Below are 24,428 nucleotides of genomic sequence, written 5' to 3'. Positions count from 1 at the left end.
GGTCTAATGCTCCCCCTAGTGGGAAAGACCCACATCCTGCGATGCCACTCTAGAAGGTAACAGATTGGGTGAGGCCAATCAAATCTGAACTGGTGTTTGTCCAAGATGGTCAAATGTGGTCAGAGTCAACGAAGCCTGAAATTTAGCGGTCGACCCGGAGGCTCGATCCCTGCACTGGATTTTTCTGATGAAATGCCTCAGATCTCCAAGTTAGTGGTCATCACTGCTATTTTTAAGAAATGACATGATGACATCTCTTTACTCATTGCTACCAAGGAAAACCACATGGCAATTTCAACCCAGTGACTGTACTGTTACCAATATCCTCCAGAATTCTCAGGAAATGGAAACAAAACCAAAGTACATTCATCTGTGCACTCGTTCTTCCACTAAAAGCACATGGAAAGAGCCTCTGTCAGGACAGGGAAGAAACCAAGTCAGTGAAGTGCTTGCCTTGTATCCTGAGCTTGATCTCCAGTACCTATATTAAAGAGTCTGGTAGGGCGGCCCATCTTGTAACCTCAGCACTGGGAAGCAGAGACAGGTAGAACTTTAGGGCCTCCTAGCTAGCCAGGCTGGTCTACTAGATGATTTCCAGGCCGTTTAGAGAACCCTTGCAAAATACAAAGCAGATGGTGACTGTGGAATGACACTTGAAGCCTCCAGATGTAAACACAGGTGTGTCCACCACACACACACACACACACAACCTGTGGTGGTAGAGACACTACAGCGTCTAGATCACTTCAGCCTGCAAATGGAGATGGGATAAATGCATAAAAGTGCAGGTGGCAACCTGGCCTGGCCTTTCTGGCCAGAGCCAGGAAGAGAATCCCAGGAGACAAGGTCATTGAACTGATTTTGTGAGATCAAGAAAAGTTAGAAAGGTGAAGACAAAGAGTCGTTTTCAACTCAACAATAGACTTTCAACAGATCCCACTACATTAGAGAGCCATTTTAGCAAAGCAAGAAGTCACTAAAAACAAGACAAAATGCAACTTTCCTTTATTCACTTCTTTTTAGAAGGGAATACACTGATACTTTAACTTGTAAGGGCAAGCTTATTAGTTACTCAGGCACTTGAAGCAGCTGGGCATGCTGCATCCTTAGTCAGCAAAAAGGGAACAATGGATACTGTGGTCAGGGAACGGTGCTGCCCACTTTTAAGATGGATTCTCCTGGTGCTGAACAATTGTCTATACTCTGTCAATTATGTTTTAAATAAATGCAGATTGGCCAATAGCCAGGCAGGAAGTATAGGTGAGACAACCAGACAGGAAGCAGAGGCAGGTCAATGAGAACAGGAGAATTCTGGGAAGAGGGAAGCTCCCTCTGCAGTCCTGTCCAGACACAGAAGAAGCAAGATGTAACTATGCCGCTGAAAAAGGAACTGAGCCATGTGGTTAACACAGATAAGAATAATGGGCTAATGTAAATTATAAGAGTTAATAAGAAGCCTGAGCTAATGGGCCAATCAGCTTATAATTAATGTAGACCTCTGTGTAATTTCTTTGGGACTTAACGACTGTGGGAACTGGGCAGGGCAGAAACCCTAAGTCAACATTCTCCCCCTCAACTAACTTAATCAAAAGAACCCCCTTGAAGGTATGCCCATAGGCTAAGTAATGCCTCTCTGATGTGCCTGGAACCTGTTAAGATGACCATTACATACACCATTAGGCCCATTGGGAAGTTATGTTAAACACAGACAGAAGACATGCCTCTCTGTAACTGTTCTAATGTGGACCAAGTTCAGGGCCTGCAGAGCAAGTTTGCAAGACCTCATCTCATTGCTTTAACTGCAGGATGCAGGATGCTCTCTGGGTACCACCATTTCATCTTTTCTCTTTCTGTCGAGCAATATTAAACAAGTCATGGCCCATACACCAAATTTCTGACTCTTGACACCATCTCTTCACATCCACTGAAATAGACTCCAGCCATGCATGTGATAGAACAGTAGGTACGAGGTGGGTGAGCCTAGTAGAGCTAGATATGCCATCCTTCCCAGTTTATTTCCATCAATGGCTATTCTAAGAAACTCCATAACATTGTGGATTTATTCTAAAGGAGCGGGCTTTGTGTTTGGTGGTTGTTTTTAGCTGATACATGCTAGTCTCTGCCTCCTGCAAAAATTGTAGTCACTACTATCAATACTTCCATCAACCTATTTATTCCATCTATAGTTTATTTATAGTCCATATATTCTATTTATGACCACTCAGGAATGAAACGAGCCTTGGAAATGTCTCAGTGGGCAAAGTGCCTGCTCACATAAACCTAGGGATCTGAATTTTGATCCCCAGCACTCAGGATATAGTGATGATCTCCTATAACCCTCATGCTACGAGGCAGAGAGGAACTCTTGGAGATAGTTGGCCAGCCAGTCCAGCTGAAACTGAGCTCCATGCTCAGTGAGACCCTGTCTCAACAAATAAGGTTGAGAGCAACAGACACACTTCCAGAGGTCAACCTCTGACCCTTGTTTGCATGCACAAGAAAGCATATCTACACACACGCGCGCGCGCGCACACACACACACAACAAGAAAAAAAAAGCATATTTCTCCTAGAGGGAAAATGTTTATCAGCATACAATATGTGATGGACACACTGCTAATGACCAAAGTGCAGAGCTAAATGGAGCCAACGATTTCATAGCTATCCTGTTATATTATATAACATATAAAACAAGAGCCAGGGACACAGAGTACTTGCTCTATAAGCTGGTGCTATTATGATGATGAGAACCCATAATCATAGTTTTCAGCAAATTCTCACAGACTTTGATTTTTGAGGATGGAAGTCTGTTTGTTTGTTTGTTTTATTTTGAGATGGAGTGGGGCTTATCTACCCAGGCTGACCTGAGCTCTCCAATGTAGAGCAGGCTGGCCTCAAATTTGTGATGCCCATACCTAACTGTAAAGTTATTATAATTCATTGTTGCTATTGTTCTGAGACAAGGTCTCATATAACCCAGCTGGCTTTGAATTCCCTTTCCCCTGGCTTCTACCTCCTGAGTGCTGGGGTTTTGTTGTATACCACTGTGCTCAGCCTATGACAGATTTTCAAACAATATATTCCAACACTGTCACGGATACTCACCAATACTGTAGTATCTCTTCAGTTCTGTGCGCCTGATTTCCTTTAACTGATTGTTTTTTCTCTTCTTTTTCTCATCAGTGTTATATTCCCCCTCCACTGCAATGTTGAATTTGTCTTGTTCCAAAATGACTGAGTTAGCATCTTCTTTCCCGGAATTACTCCTTGTGGCTGTAGCTGAGATGATGTCTGCATTTTGTTTGGCTTGTTTCTTCTTTTTTAGTCTATGAATGAAAAAAGGAAAACAGTGAAGATGTGATTTGCTTCATGCAATCCGAATTCTATGCTGTGGGAATTGAATATGGAATTATCTGATAAATAAAACACTATGCTCCCCTCCTCATCCACTCTTGCTACACGGCACAAATATTGGCTTCATGCTTATAACCATCCTGTCCCCAGAGTTCTAATTGCTGGGCTTACAAACATGTATCACCAAGTTTAGGTCTTCCTCCATCCCTTTTTTGACAGAATTGGGGAATAAAGCCAGGGTTTGTACATGCTAAACAATCACTCTACCACTGAGTGTTATCTTCAGTTCTGTTTTCACTTAAAAGAAAAGGAGGAGGAGGAAGAAGAGGAAGAAAAAGAAGTTGTTTGAAGTCATAAAACTATTGTTTATAACATAAAACATAAAACTTGAATAGTCTCATAAAACTATTCAAGAGTTATTTTTCTTTTCTAACTACTTAAATTTTCTAACATAGAGATCAAGGATCTTTCCTCGGTTTTGCATCCACAATACTAAATCTGAGAGAAGTATGAGATAAAACTTTCTAGATCTGAGAAAAATGGCATTTTTCTGTTGGCTATGAAATGATGAGTATTGTTTTTAAGTCAAGATACAGTAACTCAACTATACGGTCCCATTTGGGCATTGTAAATTTTTAAAACGTGTTTTGAGGTTTTCAGCCGTACCTATGAACATAACAGCAAGTATGAAACGTCTTTTATATTGGCTTACATGCAGTATCAAGATTTTTCACACCTCTCTGGTTTGGGTAACTCTTTTTATTTATACACACAACATGAGTCCTAAAGCTCTACATCTCTTGAGAGCTAAAATCCCCTAGTAATAGTACAAGATAGCCATTATGAATAATCATTGTGATTGCTAATGTAAGCTCTGGCTGATAACTTAGTGGACAAATTTGATGCTTCCAGCTCTTTACCCACAAGGTCTTGGGAGCTGAAGTTTATCATCATTCACTGAATCCGGTCCCTGAAAATGTTTTCCGAGAGACGCATGCTGTGCAGTGAGCTGATGTGCACTTTGTAGTCAACTAGTCCTTGGGAAACTCTCTGTTCTACAGAAAATAAGCTCTTTCAGAAAAAGGTCCTTAGCCTTATGTACCTGGGGACTCTATTTCCATATAAATCTATTTGGCATTAGCATTCTTCTGCCTAGGTAGAGAACACCAGTTTTGCAGGTTGCATTGTTACATAGTTCTCTTTCCTCTGGTTCCACTGCTGCAAACAACACCTATGCAGATCATTGAACATGGAGAAGTTAAGCTGGTATCTACATCGAGCCTTCACCCCTTCGTGCTAGTGCCTTTGGTCTAGATAGGAAGGTACTCTGCAACTACCAAACAAGAAAGGTAAAACATGAACCCGGCCACAGACCCTTGGATCTACAATGGTGTCCTACCTGCAAAATAGGCAAGAGTGGCACAAAGCTAACGGGAGTAACCAACTGTCTTAGTTAGGGTTTTATTGCTATGAAGAGACACCATGACCATGGCAACTCTTATAAAGGAAAACATTTAATTAGGGGAGAGGGGCTGGCTTAGAGTTCAGGAGTTTAGTCCATTATTGTCATTGCAGGAAGCATGGCAATGTGCAGGCAGACATGGTGCTGGAAAGAGGCTGGGAGTTCTACATCTACATCTTCAGGCAGCAGGAAGAGACAGTGAGCCACTAGGCCTGGCTTGAGCTTCTGAAACCTTAAAGGCTGCCTCCACTGACTTACTTCTTCCATGGGACCACATTTACTCCATAAGGTCACACCTCCAATAATGCCATTCCCTATGAGCCTATGGGAGCCATTTCCATTCAAACCACCACACCAACAAATGTCTGATTTGACTTAAGGCCTACTCCACAATATGGAACCCATACCAAACTGCTATGAAAGTCCTTCTGTATATGTGTTGCTTTTATTGGTTAATAAATAAATCTGTTTTAGCCAATGGCTTAGCAGAATAGTGCAAGGTAGGAGTTGTATGCAGATAGAGAAAGAGAGAGTAGGTGGAGCCAGTGAGAAGCCATGCAGCCACCAGCAGGGACAGATACCTCCACTTCAGCCCACTGAAACTTTGCCAGTAGGCCATTACCTCATGGTGATGTACAGATTAATGAAGATGGGTTAGTTTAGGATATAAGAGCTAGCTAGAAATATGCTTAAGCTATTGGCCAAACAGTACTGCAAATAATATAGTTTCTGAGTGATAGGTCTGGGCAGCTGGGAATGAACAAGTGGCCTCTACCTATACCCAACCATGCTTGGATGACCAATAACCTGAAACTATAAGAACCAAATGGGATGAAGGACACCATGAAAACAAGGCCTTCTACATCAACAGGATTGATGTACATATGAACTCTTAAAGACTGAGACAGCATGCACTAGACCTACATGGCTCCTAACAAGATGGGGTCTAGAGCTAAAAGAAGTGGACACATACCTCCATCCCTAACCCCACTATTTCTAATTGATAACTACTTGCAAATGAAAATTTAGTTTCTTCCAAGGGGGTCTCATTGGGGAAACAAACTATTCTTAAGGGTAGGTTGTATGCCCAGCAGTAGATGGCCAACAGAAAATGAACCCAATGGCATCCTTAGAAGTCCTTTTTCTCATAATGTCTTGTCAGATATTCCCCCATTCTAAATTTATACATATATATATATATGTGTGTGTGTGTGTGTGTGTATATATGTATTAAATTTTTAATCTTTTACACTGTAGGTTCTTTGCATATGAATATGACTTCCAGGTTAGTGTTTTTGTCATATTTCTGAGTGTGAAAAACCAGAGGGTTTCTGAGTCTATATCTGCTTCTTGCATTTTTTTTCCTTGTTTGTCCTATTGTTTAGGCTTTTTCTCTGTCATATTATACTATACTATATTATATCGTATTATAATCCCTTAGAAGCCTGTTTCTAATGAGAGACAGAAAGGGGTGAATCCAGACGGGAGGGGAGATGGAAAGGAACCAGAAGGATTAAAGGGAGGAGAAACCATAATCAGGATATATTAAGTGAGAAAAAATTCTGTTTTCCATAAAAGAAAGAAGAAAAATCAGATCTCTTGCCTCTGCTTTCTTGGGTATCTGGACATAGTTGAGCTGTAGACATGGAAGTATGTAGGTAGAAAAATGATATGACCATTAGAAAACACAGAGAACAATGTTGAGTTCATGCTTCTTTCTTCTGTCAAATGTAATAGTCCAGAAAGGTCTCTCCTTAAACATGGCCCCTGATCAACAAAGCAGGGCTCATATGGCCTCACAGAGATTGAAGCAGCAAGCATGGGGCCTGCATGGGCCTGCATTAGGTGTTCTACCTATGTTATGGTTGTTTAGGTTGGTGTTTTTGTAGGACTTCTAACAGTAAGACCAGGTGTGTCTCTGACTCTCTTGCTTGATTTTGGGACTCTTTTCCTCCTGTTGGGTTGCCCTGTCCAGCCTCATCATAAGGGCTTCTGCCTTGTCTCATTGTATCCTGTTTTGTCTTGTTTGGTTGTAGTCTTTTGGAGGTCTGCTCTGTTCTGAAGGGAAATGGAGGGGGAGTAGCACTGGAGTGAAGGCAAGGTCAGAGTGTGTGGTAGTTTGAATGTAATTGGCCCCCATAATCTCATAGGGAGTGGCACTATTAGAAGTTGTGACCTTAAGCAGTTGTGGTCTTGATGGAAGAAGTATGTCACTGTGAGGACAGGCTTTGAGGTCTCCTATGCTCAAGATACCACCTAGTATCTCAGTCTACTTCCTGTTGTCTGCATAGCAACATATAGCAGCTACTTCTCCAACATCATGTCTGCCTGCACACTATGTCCCGCCATGGTAATAACGGACTGAATCTCTGAATTGTAAGCAAGCTACCCCAATTAAATTATTTATTTTGTAAGTTGTGATACTGTAATGGTATCTCTTCACAACAATGGAAGCCTTAACTAAGATGGAGGGAAACTAAGAGAAGAGAGGGGAAACTGTGGCTTGGATGTATATAATGCGAGAGAAGACTCTCTTTTCAATTACAAAAAACAATTTTCAATTTAAATAGAATTTAAAATTCTAGTTTTCAATAAAAAAAAGGTGCCTCCTTGGTTTTGACAACTATGGAGTCCACCGCTCAGAAAACTAAAGTATGTATTCTCGAACATTAAATGTGATAACTGTACTTCCTTAGCTACCAGCAGGGTCTTTTAGCAGGATTAGCTGAAATAATATATGTCAACACCTAACAAAAAGAAGCAGAGACAGAACTGCTAAGATATCTTGTTATACTATCTAATGACATCAGAACTAAGCGCTAAGATCTACAACACATTCCACTTTTAAGCATGCCATCCGCTATTGTTCTCTGAGCCACAAAGGGGTCTGGTTCTACGACTTTCATTTTCTCCTTCAGATGGGCTACAGACAGCTGGGAAAAAGTGCCGTGAGTTCACATTTCATCTCTTTGTATGCTTGGTTAAGCATGCACGCATGCACGCGTGCACACACACACAATGCACACACAATTGCAAATAATTGTTAGTCACAATAAAGGGATTATTTTCAACAAGAACATGATGATTTTCTGTCAGATTTTAAGCATTTTACTGGGAGAAAAATAGGTGGTTCTTTGTGAAGGTAGGTCTGATAATGCCTCTAATAAAATAAAAATGTTCTGATCAAATTACTGTATGTGGCTTAATGCGCAGTGCCTTGTCTCTACAGGGAGCAAGCGTCTCTTTACAAGGAAAGATTTCTGCAAAGGCCTGACCACTTTCTCAAAGCACTGGCTATGGATGGATGGCTGGCCCTGCTCTATGTATAAGCTCATCAAAACTTGCTTGAAATGTACCTTTCACATATTTCAAAACTGACTTTTTTTTTCTAGAAGAAAGCAGGTGCATAAAATTAGCCCCGTATCTTATCTCCTGAGATATGTTATTTCTTCATGTTCTGGATTTTTCCACTTGATGTCCCCATTTCACCCTCTCCTTGTGATAATTAAATCTGCTTTGATCTGGGGCACGTGTTTGGATGAGCAGCAGCAGCAGTGTTTGGGAACATCTCATTAGACACTAATTTTCACTCATGGAAATAACAAAATGGGATATGTTGGCTTACTCATTTTCTCTCCTTGTTTGGCAGATTATTATTGTCAGTGGTATAGCCAAACAGCTGTCATTTCAGAAGGAAAAGAGAATAGTCTAGAAAATAGCAATACCAAACTAATTTAGAGTAAAACAGAGTAAAATGTAGTGTTTTAGAATTTCTAAAATCGGTTTTTGTTTTGGTGAGAGTAAATTGGTTTTTTAGACATTATCATTATAACTGGAACATCCTGGTCTTGCAGCTAAAAATCTGAACAATTTCTGGAGCCCTGATAGGAAGCACTTCCTTCCAAATACAGAAATAGACACTTGCCACCTTTTCCAGGGTTAGGAACTGGCAGCTAGACACATATGGCAGAGCTAATATTCCTCAGAGTCTGCTTTCTAGAGCTTTTCAAATTTTCTCCTTTGTTTTTGTATCATTTCCTTTATTTCACCTAAGGTCTGTGTGTGTGTTAGATATATGTGTCTGTGTGTTTGCATATGTGTGTGTACTGTGTGTGTTTGTGTACGGAGGCCAGAGATCAACATTAAGTATATTCCTTGATAACTGGCTACCTTATTTTTCAAGACAGGGTTTCTCCCTGAGCCTAGAATTCATCTAAAAAGTCCATTTTGCACTTGATTGCTATAAGTGCAAATGAAGAAAACAAATCTTCTTTTGGTTAGCTTATACTTACTTTCTTTAAAATAAATCCCAAGTGTTATGGTGTTGGTCCCTGGTTCCTTTAAGAGGCAAGCCACGCCTACTCCCTCCCCCATTTGCTGAGGTAGGCTGATCTTCAGCCTGAGCTCGCTCTCTTTTCCATCTTCCTCTCAGAGAGGCAGCTTCGCTTCTGCCTCTCTCCCACTTCTCCACTTCCCCTTCTGTCTCTCTCTCCTCTTCTCTCTCTCTCTCTCTCTCTCTCTCTCTCTCTCTCTCCCTCTCTCTCTTTCTCTCTCTTTCTCTCCCTTCCCTCTTCCCCCTTCCCCCTCCATAACCTCCTGAATAAATATTCAACCTCACTCTGCAAGTCATGTCTATCCATGTTTCTGTCTTCTGCTGGCCAGCCATGTGTCTCCCTGCCTGGGACCAGCCATTGCTAAGGGACCAGTAGCCATCTCTGCCTGGGACTGGCTGCTCTCAGGGCCCGCTGCCTGCCGCCACATGGCCCACCACCACTGCTGGGGCTACCGCTCTGGGACCTGCAGCCATCTCTGCCTGGGACTGCCTGCTCCCAGGGCCTGTTATCTACCTTCACATGGCCCGCTACCACCATATGGGACCAACAGCATTTCTGCTGCCTACTGCCGCTGGGGATCTTGCAACATTTTTTAAAAAATTATAAAACCAAGTACAAGAACAACTGTTCTTCATCCTCCCTGAGTCCCACTGCTTGATTTAAACTCTGTCCCTTCTAGCTCCAAAACGTCCTCAGCAAATCTACTTCTCGTTCTGCTTACAATGACCACAGCAGACTCTGCCTGTCTATCACTCTGTCCAGGACTGTCATTGTTTCATTATGAGAGTGGCCAACACTGTACTACAACATCCACACTGTGGAAAAGTCAGGATAATACTAGAGTTCTGTCTCTGAAGCAGCTCATAGCAAAGCCAGAAAAAAAAAAGGGAGATGACAGCCATAGACCTTCCCCAAGAGCAAAGGAGGTCACAAGCTGAACTTCCCATCTTTCCACAGTGGTCTTCTGAAAAGCTTGCTTATTTAGAATCTGTAGCCTTTTTATATTAAAATAAAAGGCCAATGACATGATACAAACACATCTCATTCTCTCCCTATTACTGTCTTTGCCATAATTAACAAAACAACCAGGAGATACTGTTAAATAATTTGTGAGTGAAAGAGCTTCCTTACTATAAGTTAATGAGTTTGGGACCCTGGCATTCATCAGTCTGGACTCTGAATAAGTTGATTTTTGACTTTGCAGTCCCTTCCCTGTATGTGGAGTTTCTCTGTGTCTAGAAAGCAGCTCCCAAATAAGCAGTCAGAGACTTATTATTAATTGTAAATGCTCGGTTGACAGGGCAGGCTTGTTACTAGCTAACTCTTACGTAGTGCAACATAGAGCGCTGCCAAACTATGTTGCACTGGTGTTTGCAGCGAGAGCTTCATGAGGGCAAGGACTTCTGTTAAAGGATGCTCAGGGCTGTGGAAAGACACACGGTTAGTACTTTATTACTGCTTTGTGAATGAGTGAATTCACAATGAAGCTCATGTTCTCATTGGGCTTCAAGTCAGTCCTCTGCAGGAATGCCCCTTCACACACCATTCCCCGATTAGTAGTGTGCTCTCAAGAACAGATGCTCATCTCCTGATGCAGACATTTAAGGAGAAAATACACTGGCTATGTCTGACTGAAAATGTATTAAATAGATTTGGTGGCGATGTAGCTCTGTGGTACAATGCTTCCTTAGCATTAATGAAGCCCTGGATTTAATTCCCGGCACTGTAAAAAGCATAAATAAAACCGTAACCTTCTTTAATTAACATTTGACTCTTCATAATTTTAAATTTGAATTCCATGTAATTCTGAAAATTGTACTATAGAAATAACTTAGCCAGCCAACCACAGCTACTGGAATTAATGTTTATTTTGCACGTTAGTAATGTATGGGGAGAGGTTGCACAGTCATGATGTACAACGAATGTGTGTGCTGAGGCACTTGTGTGGATGTCAGAACCAATTCTGTGGAGCAGGTGCTCTTCTTCTATCTTTATGTGGGATCTGGGGACCAGCCTCATTTTTCGGGCCTTTGTGGCAAGCACTTTTACCAAAAAGCCACCTCACTAGCTCTGGTTATCAAAATTAATTAAGATCTCTCAAAAGCTACATTTCAAGTTTTAATTACTGTGTCTAAGAGATCCACCAAACACAACAACGAAAATGCCCCTGGTCCACAGCCCCTAGCCCAAGGATAGACAGTTTCTGAAATGCTGGAGGCTATTGTTCATGGGATTCCCAGCACCCACATGACAACCACAAGAGTCTATAACTCTGGTTCCAAAGGATACAGCACCCATTCTTCCCTCGTTTGGTACTTCATGCATGTGGCACAGAGACATACGTGTAGGCAAAATACTCATACACATAAACAAAAAGAAAGAAATCTTCAACAAAAAGAAAATAAAACCTTGCAAGATATTTCTTTTAAAAAAAAGTTTAGGGGTTAAGTAACAAAGCTGGCCTCCTTAGGTGTGTTTCACAAAGGCAGGAGGCAGGCAGTTTTATCCATGCTTCATAGATAAGGAAGGAAAGGCTGAGCAGAGCTGGAGCTTAAGCAAGGTCACAGGACAGACACTGTCCCCAAGGACAGAGTTTAGCTGTGGAGCAGCTGTTCTGAGTCAAGGCTAGCTCCCACTACCACAGGACTGGCAGGCTGTTCCTGCTAAGTGTGCTTACACAGCACTGTGTCTCTTCTGATTTTCCTTAATATGCACTAGGCTGGGGGATGCCATGAACTCTTTGGAGAAGGGATAGCCTCAGAGTCTTGGCAAGGTTGATGTCAAGCTTGCTCAGAATTTGATTTGAATTCAGATTTTGGGCTCTGGCCTTGGCTTTCTTGGTAATCAGCCCAGTGACTTCCTTTGGAATTGTGGTAAAGTAAATAGAGACGTGGGACTGGGAAGGTTTTTAATATCTTGCCTGGCTTTAATGGTTTTACTTGGCTGAGAAAAATTAGGAAATGTGCTAAAGCTATTTTGATGTACAAAAAAAAATTTAAATCTACACTAACCCTACCCAAAAGTCTAAGGCTTCCTCGTGTCTTCCTTATGACTCACAGTTGGTATATTTTCTTTCCACTGTAGACTCCCAAGAGTTGGAAAAGTCCAGAGTTCAATATGCTATACCATCCATTTATAAAGTCTCTCAAAAAAATAGTAACAAAATAAGGCAACAAAACCCACCCATGCTCTACAATCTGAGACTAATAGCTACAGAAAGAAAAACATAAACTGCCAAAGTTGAACAACCAGGGGACTGTGTTTTTAGGCCTTTTAACACTAAATTTCTCCCTCTTCTAGGGAAATAAAGTCTAACATAAAAGATGAAGTGTAGACAGAACACGAGCTCATAAAAAAAATGCGACGTAATAGTATTCTAATGTCGCTTTATTTTGTCAAAATAATGGGAAAACACAACAAAATCTTCCCAAACAAACTGCACACAGGAAAATACATATAGGTAGGTTTACTGGATTCAGGATTACGGTTGGCCGCTGAGTACAGTAGAATTTCCATAATTATATAATCTGATGCTGAATTCTTTCAGATTAGGCGGGGGAGTATTTCATAATCACAAAAGCAAAAACCAATAGAAACGTAGTAAATATCAGCAGCTATGGCAACAATATGCCAAATCTTGTTTATTATTCTTCTGACTTTTACTACCCACAGTGAATTCATGGCCAGCAGCCCATCTATGTCCCTCAAGAGACTTTGCTCCCTTTTTTGCTCCTATGGCTGCACCCTGTCACTAGACCTTCTGACCTACAGAATGTAGGTTGTTTTTTGGTTTCCTCTGTTTTTATTTTTCTTTTTTCCCTGGTTGTCGAAGCCTGACTCTTGTCACATCTAAGCTGGGGACAGGAATGGAATGAGCCTAGCAACTGTTATAAAATCATCTGTGCTTGAATAGTCTTTTGTTCCTCAGGTATGGACATCTTTGGCAAGTTACTAAATATAGACCTTGGTTTCCTTGTCTTTGACATAAATATTAATTTTGGATGTGTTTTTGTGATGGTTAAATGTAGAGAAAAGGTTTGTTAATTGACCACAACCTGTACTTGCTTCTCAGGAGCTGTAAAACGTAAGCTACGTCGATGCTGCTGCTGTTATTCTTACTGGGAGAGTTCTAAGGAAACAAGTAAATGAAAGAACATAAAAACAGCCTACATAACACAGAGAAGCCCTCAGCATATCGCAGACACTAATACACGCTCATGTTCTTTTCTCACTATGTATAAATTCTTGGCTTTGTTGTGAATACAGTCACTGGCACAGAATACTCATGATCTCTAAGAAAGAACTACTTTTTACATTGTAGTTCATTTTATGGTTTCATAAGTAGAGAGGTTCAGTTTCCCTGAATCCAAAATTGTGATATTTGCCAACTAAAATCAAACTTAAAAGGCAGGGGTCAAGGGAACAGTGGCCTTTTTAAAACCACTTAAGGGGCTGGAGAGTTCAGCAGTTAAGAACATGTACCACTTATGCAGAACCAAGACCCAAGTTTGGCAACTATATTGGGCAGCCCATGACTAACAACTATAACTCCAGCTCCAGGAACTCCTATGCTCTCTTCTGTCCTCTGAGAGCATTACACACACACACACACACACAGAGAGAGAGAGAGAGAGAGAGAGAGAGAGAGAGAGAGAGAGAGAGAGAGAGAGAGAAAGAAAATGTTTAAAAATTATTTATGAAAATTGTTTTGGAATTATGGCCAAATAAAAATAATGCCTAATCACTGAGAAAAATCTGTGTAGATATATCCAACTCTAATATCACAAATTTTAGATATGTTTCTTTTCCTTCACTAGGTCTAATCATAAAAATAACTCTTCCCATTCATGAGTAAAAATTAAAACAGTCTGGACTCCAAAGATCACAAGAGTCAGAAAGAGATCCTTTGGTTTCAAGTTTTGTCATCATGATATTTCTGTATTAGGTTCACATACACATAAACTTCCCTTGGCCTCAGTGAAAACCTGCATTTTAATAAAGATCAATAAAGGTGATGCCAAGGCAAGCCACAGAAGCACAATGCCTGTTTTCTAGGATTTTCTTCCATTACTAAGACAACGAAAGACCAGCAAATCTTAGGAGCTTCTGGTAATCAAAACAGAAGCGTGAGAGATGGTTCCAAACTCCCCAGGGAGGAGTCTTGGAGTGGGTTCACCTGGGACATTTCTGAGACCCTTTCTGCTACCCCCATTTCCAGAATTAGAATGAAAAGTCTGCAAAGTAGATGCATATTGGGTAAAAGGTTTGCCTCCTATTCAAAAACAACATTGGCTTTCACTGTGTGTGCTGATTGCTCCTCCGAGCAGCGTGATTCCATTTTCTGAAGGTCTAGTGCTAAGTCACAGCCTGGAAAAGTTCTGGGGGATCTTTAACATTAGGAGAGTGGTAACACAATCGTTTCTCAGAAAAGAGTAGGGTTAGGTTCAGATTCAGATAAACCCATCGTAAGTTAAAGATACACTCATCACAAAACTGAAAAAAAAAATAATTAAGGCATCATTTCAAATGCTGTATCTCTAAGCTCTAAGCTGAAGCCGGGAACCTCATTTGGGGGCTTGCTCGGTGAGAGAGGAAGGTGGAGAAGGAGGTCAGAGAGAATGAATATGAATTGAGTCATTATGCTAAGGATGATTAACCAGTCTGTAAATGTAAATATAGTGATTGCATATGGATTGCTTATCAGGCAAGAATAAACTGATAAGCACAGCAAAACAGAAATTAGTAACAGTCCTAAAGAGAAATGTTAAGAATTAGAAGTTGCTTACTTCTAATTTGCTTTATAGTGATGGATACTATTATCCATGGGGCTTAGTTACTTATGGCTCACTGACTAGCAGTATTAATTCACTATGACCACTGTGACAAGTTAAAACAAACCCCATGGCTTAAAACCACACAGGAAAGCGGCGAGAGATAGCTTAGCAGGTAAAGGTGCTTGTCACCAAACCGAATGGCCCGAGTTCAATCCTGGGACCCACATGAAAGAAGGAGAGAACTGACTCCTGCAAGTTGTCATCTGACCTCCGCAGACACACACACACACACACACACACACACACACACACCCCACAAATGTAATACATATGTATTACATACACAAATTACACACAAATGTAATAACAAAAGAAAGCAAAAACAAAAACATAAAGGACACATACTCTCTTACAGTTCTGGAAACTACAAGCCTGAAATCAGTGTTACTTGTTTGAAATCAAGAGGCAAGCATAGTTATCCCTGCCCCCCCCCCCCCCCCCCCCCGTCCCTTTGCTAGCCTTTCTCAGCTGGTAGACCAGCATTTCACAGAACCTTTTCCACCTCCTTAAGAGACAGAAAATGAAGACTCTGACTTCCCTGTCCTGCTTCCTTCCTTGGGGAGTCTAGTTTTCCTAGGCCTCCTTGTTTGCACATTTGTGACTGCCAATAGGACCCACCCAGATATCCTCCCTATCTAGAGATCCTCAACTTAGTCCTATCTTCAAGATCTCCTTTGCCTAGAAAGGGATCAGTCCTGGTCTGAGAGATTAGGACCTGTATCTCTGAGGGTCAAGATAGGTCACAATACTCCTTAGATTTGCTTTGTTTTGTTTTTATTGTTGTTCTTTTAAAGACAATCTCTCTCTGTAGCTCAGGCTGGCTTAAAACTCAAGGTTATGTTCCTGCCTCTAGTCCCTTAAGAGATTAAGGTGTGAATCACCTTGTCTGATTTTCTTAGGACCTGTGGTGTGTTCTTTGTGTTGGCTTGTCTTTTCAGAGGCGAGTACACCAGGCAAATTACCACCAGCAGGTACCATCTCTAGCCCTAAGTTAGCTTTGAGTCCTGATAGTGCACCCCATCACTGCCTTAATTCCATGGCTTGAGTCATGGCTATGCCTACAGGGTACACTGTCTAGGCCACATGAAAACGCTCTCTATTGGCAATGACTAGCAGATAGAAAGTGCATAAGGAAAACCAGTGTTTGTGAATGGCAACTGCTCTAATACCTCAGGCCACAGAGAGAATATTACAGATGTAAACTTCTGTTTGTGGTACCTCTAAAACTGCCTTTTGGAAGTGGGGATACTGAAAGAAAATTTTAATATGAAAAATTTCTAGGGGTTATATCTCACCTTCATACCAAATTACTTCAATGCTAGGTATTTGATGTTTTGATTATAGCAAAGTCAAGGAAGTCTTTCTCTTTAACAATCAAAAACTCCCATCTTTATTAAATCTGTTCTCTGACAATTCTGTATATGAATGTAACTTGTTCTGATTACTCTCCCCTCTCATTCAGCACCCTTCCACCCTTGCTAGCATCTGTCCCCCCAACAAGTCTCTTTCACACATTCATAGCTCTTTCTTCTGTTTTGTGACTCATTGATTTTAACCAGGTCTATGTGGTCATGGGTTTGGAACTACCTGTTAAATCCTGGTAAGTTTATCAGTGGGTAGCAACCAAAGACAATGACTGCCCCTCTCCCTGAAACTATCAGTAGCCAATATCATCATGGAGAAGTAGGGCCACCGTGAGCCCCTCCCAGATCCATGATTGACTGTTGATTGGGCCAGTCTCGTACAGTCCAAGTTCAAGTACCCATAGTTACTGTTGGATCATGTCTGTGATCTAACAGCATTTTACAGATTGCTTCTCAATTGGTCTTATAGCTCCTACATTCTTTTCACTCCCTAATAGAGTTCCTTGGTACAAATGGAAATCATATTTTGATGAGGATATCATGTTTGGAAATTTTTTTATTCATAATGATTGATCTACTCTGACTATATTTAATGAATTTATATAGAAAACAACACGAGAATATAGTTTAATGACACAATTATTTTACTCGTAACAAAATTCTTTTGAGAAAACTATTTTCTTGTGTACATTTCTGTAAAAACCAAACAACACAAAACTACCTTGGAAAAGCCCAAATAGAAACATGATAATATAAAGGGTTTTATTTCTAGCCTTTAACTCAGTGGTTCTCAACCTGTGGGTCATGACCCTAACAATCCTTCTACAGGGGACACCTCAGACCATCAGAAAACACAGATATTTACATGGTGATTCATAACAATAGCAAAATTACACCTATGAAGTAGCAGCAAACATAGACTCCAGAAAGAGTCACCTAACATTAAGTTTAAAATCTTTAGAAATTAGTTTAGGCAGATGGCCTAACTTTATAGCCAATGTCTTAGATGGCTTTTTCCCCAACTGTTAAGTCTATCAGTCATTCCTTTGGGAAGTACTATTGATCACAAATTGGATTGCCATAAAGAATCTTGTAAAACCTGTTCTCTCTTTTCTTCTTAAAACTCATATAGAACTATAAGGATAATTTATTTATATATAAGGATGAACACAAAACAGATTTGAAAAGGAAAATATGATCCTTGCTTTATACTTCTGAGGGCCTATCTCCAGGATCAATATCATCCCATCAGATTTTGGTGTTGTTCAGGCCATCTGTGGTCATCCCCCAAGCACACTGAACTTCTCTTCTCTAGCCACAAAGAACACCTGTGGAATAATAGGAATAAATATATGGTCTTTTCTCAGTTCCCAGTCCCAAGATCCTAAAACACTTGAAATGCTCAGAGTAAGGAGCAGGAATGACTCGGTGCTGGGGAGGGGCAGATGCCCACAGAGATTCAAGATTCAAGATGAAGTGGATATCACAAGACCAGAGTCATCGGAGTGTTGGAGTTTCCAGCCCTGTGCTTTCAAGGCTGATCTCAGAAGAGACCAAAGAAACTGAAATAGAAATTTAGTCACTGGTGACCAATGCTTTATTCAACCAGATCAACATAAAGAAACCTACATTAAGTAACCTCATTGGGTTTCTGGGGTGCTGAGCCCATTAGGGATGGAAGAGTAGTGAACCTGGGTAGGGCATGGCAGCTTAGTGCTCCCTAAAATTCCATGTCTTGCCCTATTCATCTCTTCCCTTGTGCTGTTCTGGAGTTGTGCCCTTTGTAACAAATGAGTGTTAAGTGATATCTTATCTTGAGCTAACACAAGGGCAGCCTGAGGACAGGATCATGGAAGGCCTCGAAATTCTAGCTAAGTCAGACAGACGCCTACTGACCCAGAGACCTGGAACTTCTGACTAGCATGTAAAATGAAATCCTTATAGAGCTGAATACTTAAATCTGTAAAACCTGACTAGCTCTGTGTACGAATCAGGGACTAACACCAGAACTGAATTGAATCAGTGACACCCAGAAGGAATCAGTACCAATAGTTCAAAATGAAGTTGCCCTACATAATATAATAAGAGAAATTAAATGCTACCCAACTACAATTGAAGAAAAGAGACAAAGATATTTTAGGTTTTGTTGTGTTTTGAGGGGGGCACACAATGACTGTCCTGAGACAGGCCAGTTTCCCACCACCTGGACACGCACTTCCCAAGATGAGGAGAACAAGGATCTCCTATTATGAACTCTTTGTTTGTAATTGCCACACTGCACACAAAGATGATACCAGACTTACCACTCAAGTGATTAATCCAAGTAATCAAACATCATCTCTAAGAATATATTTAGCAAGAGACCTCTATTTTTACTTTATTTGGTTTTGTAAATTAAGCCCAGACCTCATGAGTGTTAGGCAAGGCAATACCATTGAGTTATACTTCCAGCTCTTCCAGATACCTTTCTTTGGATAGCTGTTTTCAATGTAGTTCCTAGTTCAGTGCTTCGCACACTACAGAAAACTGTATTAGATTCTTGATGCCCCTATCTCTACTCTATCTATTTCTCTTTTGGGGGAGGGGGTCGGAGTTCAAATACCAATAAACATGTCCTTCACTTAGCGGTAAATATGGGTACGGCTCTTCCCCAACTCCAGAAATGAAAGAAACACTTGGCATAACTGAGCCCAATCCAAGGCACCTAGTCTAGTTTCTCTGGCTGCGGGATTGCCAGGCTAATTCCAAGATAACCAATGTTTAAACTCACCCAATCCCAGGCCACCTTGGACCTAAGTGACCTGCACATAAACACACTAACAGTGCCTGCTATATTGCACAGTGGGGATTCTGAGTCAGCAGCATTTACCAAATCAAGAGTAGAAAAGCCCAAAGAATGAGAGCGCTTGCATACAGACATACTGAGTCACATGTTTTGAACCTCTGACCCAAGAATATCTAGAGACAAATTTTTAACTTTCTACAAACTGGCAAATCCGTAAAGACACTTTGATCTGTTTTCTGTTACTTGCTACTGAAATTTGCATATGCGGTAAGGGTTGTTTTTTCCATGTGAATGACTCCAAAATGTAAGCTGGTGAGTCGTGCTTGGCTGGCAGAGGGAAGCTGGTGGTTTTTATCATATGACAATACAATTGGTGCCTGATCATGGGGCATGATCATGACCAACGAATGCCAGGGACTGGGTACGAGACTGGCTTCTCGAGTGAGTTGCCTACTTCATTTCAGCCTTTGGTTAGGTCTTGCAGGAAGAGAAAGGCTTGGGCTGAAATGAGTCTCTTGAGATGAAAGCGGAACTCTGCCAGGAGCAAACCTTTGTGGCAGCCGAGAGTCCGGTGACCCTGGTTAAACAGCAATCCCTATGACTCAGTAACTCACCTCCACCAAGAAGTTAGCTTGGGTAAACGGTAACATATTTATAGCCCTAAACATCTACAATAATGGACAACTAAATAAATCTAAATCACATACCACAGATTCACTCTTTAAAGAATGAAAATCGACTTGGTTTTTATGAAACCTAATAGATATTTTTTCAGGGCTGAGTATCAAACCCAGAACCTCACATGTTGGTCCAGTGTCCTGCCACTAAGCTGCACCCTTAACCCTTCACATTTCCTTATAGCACGAAGAGAATAAACTATATTATGACTATATATATGTAATAAGTATTATCCACATTTTCAATCATTTTGTTTACTATATCCGGGGCTTCGGACACACAGCTAAGTGATTCTAAAAGAATGCTCTGGTAAAAACCAAGTAACTATGTTTATTTTTCTAAAAAAGGCAGCCACATTTCTTTTAATGCACTTCCACAGTAAATCAAAGTTCAACTTAATTTTAAAGGTCTTTTCTCAGTATAGTTTTGATGCATGGTGCCTTTTAAGTACTAGTTTACAGCATGGTGGTTCTTTCAAAAGTACATTATTTCTCCCACAGTAAACAATGTCTCAGGACCTACAAGCATAAGAGGGATAAGGGGGCAAGATGTGCCTCAAGCTGGGAGCCACAGCCTTCTGTCTGCAGACAGGGCATCAGGGCAGAGTTCAGAAGGGAGCTCAAAAGAAGCATTGGCAGAACAAGCAGGCTCCTTTTATTAGGGATGTATGCTTCCTTGGGATGTTAAACGAAAACTGCTGATAGCCAGTGCTTCGGTGGGCCATAGTCCTAAGTCCCCAGAGAATCTTATGTCTCCACTTCTACTGAAATACTTAAAGACTAGCCCCAACATTTTGTGCTTCTGAGAGTCTAGTTGTCTGTTTACTTAACTAAACAATGTGTGTTCATTATAATTTTTCTTAACTTTTCATTTTATCTTTAATGATGTTAATAAACTCTGCATTAACTTTATGACTGCAAATCAACAAATCATGAAATTGCCAGAACCAAAAACTTTAACGAATTAGAGCCAAAATTTTATTTTGAGAAATACAGCCTCTTCTCCCATCAAAACTTCTCAAGACTGGAAGCAATGTTTATAAGATGGAAGAAGAAAAACAAAATCATTCAGAAGTTCTACAGAAAATCTGAAACCAGTAAGAGAATTTTGGGAGGTAGAACAGATGGCAGAAGAGAAAGGTGGCCTAGAGCCACACTCCACTGTGTGATGATGGTGTAATGACGTCCCACACGCCTGACATTTAGAGCATTAGCCAAATTAAAACAGAAGCACTGGGATTTCCACTACCCTTTGGAATCCTAGTGAAGAACCTCCTACATGGAGCAGTAATTCTCCAAAGGGTAAACGTGGCACACTACTTCTCTCCAATTAGTTGTGAATTCTACGTAGTTCATCAGTCAAAACGCTTAGCATCCATAATACTAGACTTTCATAAACCTTAACTCAGGGCTTTGTATTAGCCAACAGCCAACAGTCTAGCTAAAACCAATTGTTGTGGCCCCGTATACTCATTTCCCCACCCTGCAGAGAAATCTCAAATGTAGGAGAACTACCTAACATAACTAAGGAATGTTAAATGCATGTGTGGCTTTATGCTGAAAAGTTGCAACAAGATCCCAAGATTGTTTCATGAATCATTGATGGGTTTTGTTTGTTTATTTTTAATGAGTAATATATTGCAGAGATTGAAAGCAATCAAGATTTGATCAAGGAAGGATACTTTTGTATACAAAGTGACAAGGTAGGGGGCCTTTTGAAGAATTACCAAAACAATTACTCCAGAGGCACTTCACAAGAACATGGTGAGGAAACTGATGGAAGAGACTAGAAGGGATTACCCAGCACCTTTGAAAGTCTCAGGACTAATCGTGAAGATTTGGGTTGTCAATGATGTTCATCTTACCTTCCTTGTATATTTTGGCTACAAATTAAATGGAATTCATAGAATTATTTAGTAGACAGTGTGAAAGGACTGACCCAAAAGACACACTTGTTTTAGGGAAACAAAGCATCTCTTAGAGTTAGTGTCACATGCAAAACCTGTGTACCTCTGCAAGTATGCACCTTCTCAAGTGTGCACCTTCTCAAGTATGTGTCTCCACAAGTATGCACCCCCTCAAGTGTGCATCTCCACAAGTGTGCACTTTCTCAAGTGTGCATCTCTACAAGTGTGCACCTTCAAATGGTCTTCTTTTACTCATATTTAAAGACAACACAATGCCACTTCTTTAGACTTGGTCTTGTTGGCTTGAAACTACCTACGTACCCAGTGCTGGACTGGAACTCAAGCCCTGCTGGCCTCTGCCTCCACACTGGTGGGATTAAAAACCTGAGCTGCCACACTTTGACTTTTTTGAAGTTCTTTCTACTGCCGTACACCTTTGATATTTGCCAATTACCCTATTTCCAATATTCATTCCATTGCATCAACTCTATAAACAACATATTACCACACTAGACCATGCATTCTTTCCTAGGAAGTCCTTTATATATTTCTTATGTTAAAAGACAGATGAAACAATTTAATGTCTAGAGAATGTAAGGAATATGGCTCAATTAGGATGATACATTCTTCAAAAACAAATTTTGTCAACTCCATCACAAAGGAAGGCATGTCAGGAAGCAAACGTGGCCTGATGAAGTCAGGTTTCACTGGGCAAAAAGATGCACAGTTGCGCACACAGGAAAGTAAAAAGCAGGCAACAGAAACAACAATGAAAAGCTACAGCACCGAATGAGTAGATGTTTGTGAACATGCAAACAAGAGTTACCCCAAAGCGTCAGGTATTCTGAAAGGATGGAGACAAGGAACAGAAGACACACAGCCTGGGGCATACTGGATAAGTTAGTTATCCATGAGAGAGGCTGCAGAATCATATCAGTCACCTCTGGAGAGTCCCCCAAAAATGTATAGAAGAAAAAATACAAAACTCACCTAGTGGTGAAAACATTAAAAAAAAAATCAGCTTCTAGCAATGGTACACAGCAGCCTGATAATAACTCCCACAAAAATCAGCCGACAGGGATTAGACAATTATCTTCTGAGAGGAATGATGACTGGGTGCTAAAAGTCAGACACCATGGATACTAGAACAAGTGGAGACAAACACAGTGATGATTCTGACAGTGCTGCTGGGTTGGGTGTATCGAGACAGAGCCCAATGATTAGCATGCCAAGGTCTCAACAAGACCATGAAAATGTCTGCCCTTGACTTTTAAGAAAAAGATAGCAATGGCTGGGCCATAGAATTTAGTTAAGGGAACTTACAGACACTGCACTGACTTTTATGAAATTGAAATGTGTGGTTATTTACGGTGTTGATGGTACTAACGTGCCCCAGCATGCAAACTTTTCCAGCTTAGTCTAAAGGATGCAAAAGGTAGCGTTCAGGTAGTGTATTTCAGTCAAGCTGGGGAGAACAAAATATACTTTCAGAATTAAAAGTCAGCTTCAAAATTTTTCGAAGAATAGAAAAATGGATGAAAAAATAGTTAAAATGAGTTTTCTCTCCGTATATTTCTAGTTTAACTGTTGCCATTAGAATACAATATATTTTATCAAAAAAAAAGTGCTATTCCTATAAGTGCATCAATCAGACCACACGAAGATGGTGAAAATTCTGCCTCGGGTGGTAAGATTTCAAAACTTAGGATACTGAGGCTAGAGAAGAGAAAGCCCATGGAAAACACGGCACTGTCTTCAAATACATGGCAATGACAGCATATAAGAGAGAGTTAACTAGTTAAGTGTGGAGTCTAAGTAAAAAGAAAACTGGGAATATGTAGGACAGAAGAATTTAATGAAAATATGATAAATCTTCCTACTGGTTAGAATTTTTCAGATAAGGAACTAGAAACCTGGGGAATTCCTGGGGACATTCCCAAAACCAGAAAAGGTCAAGTCCAAGCTGGAAAAGACCTATTGTGATATCATGAGAACTCCAGTCCTTACAAGGGAGGATAGACGAACAGTTTTTAAACTTTAGACTTTGGGACTCGGAATTCAGGCATGGCATTTGTATTAGAAAAGGAAGGGAAATACCAATCAAGTAAGAAGTTGATCTGAACCTGACTCTTTCAGAAAATGTCACCTCTTCTCACCCCTCAGTGTCCACAGAACGTCATTAATTATCACATATCACCTGATACTCTTAAGGACAGGTGGATTCCTCATACGGTACTCCCATAAGTTGAGTCACTGAAATATCATGTTCATGAAGAGCTCCAGAGATACTCAGAATTTTGAACACAAGAAAAGAAATGAGCTACTGTGATCAAAGCTACGTAGACTCAGCGACACCATATGTCGGTTACGTGAACATGTAACACAGGTCTGCTGCGGGCAGCTTGCTTCCAGTTCAGAGAAGAGAACAGTGCGACAGGAGCACAATGTCCTCAAGAGATCACATTCCCATACCAGCACAGCCACGGGTACCATCAAGATCAGCTGTTTTCACTCAAGGTAGACATGAATGACTGGTACTCATCTACAGCAGGTTACACTAACTCATTGAAATATTAAAATCACTTTATAAAATCACCTATTTATCTTAAAAATTAATGTCCATAAGGAAAAATGTTAAATACCTCCAGGGGTCTCTAATTCCTAGCATTAGCTATACATCGATTTCTTTAAAGGACACATGAAAGTTCTAGT

At 40.6% G+C, this 24,428-nt stretch overlaps 1 protein-coding gene across 2 annotated transcripts in view; it reads right to left on the bottom strand.

Annotated features, from left to right (window-relative positions):
* Ncoa7 (nuclear receptor coactivator 7) overlaps positions 1-24,428 on the bottom strand; it is a 140,914-nt gene that overhangs the window by 71,007 nt on the left and 45,479 nt on the right. For both annotated transcript variants that reach the window (XM_075946459.1, XM_075946470.1), the window contains exon 3: positions 3,105-3,325. In XM_075946459.1, coding sequence (XP_075802574.1) covers positions 3,105-3,325 — 221 coding nt within the window. The remainder of the gene's footprint in view (positions 1-3,104; positions 3,326-24,428) is intronic.

The sequence above is a fragment of the Microtus pennsylvanicus genome, chromosome 1, assembly GCF_037038515.1.
Source record: "Microtus pennsylvanicus isolate mMicPen1 chromosome 1, mMicPen1.hap1, whole genome shotgun sequence".
NCBI lineage: Eukaryota > Metazoa > Chordata > Mammalia > Rodentia > Cricetidae > Microtus > Microtus pennsylvanicus.
Note: the sequence above shows the minus strand (reverse complement) of the source record. Positions and strands in the feature narration are given on the sequence as shown.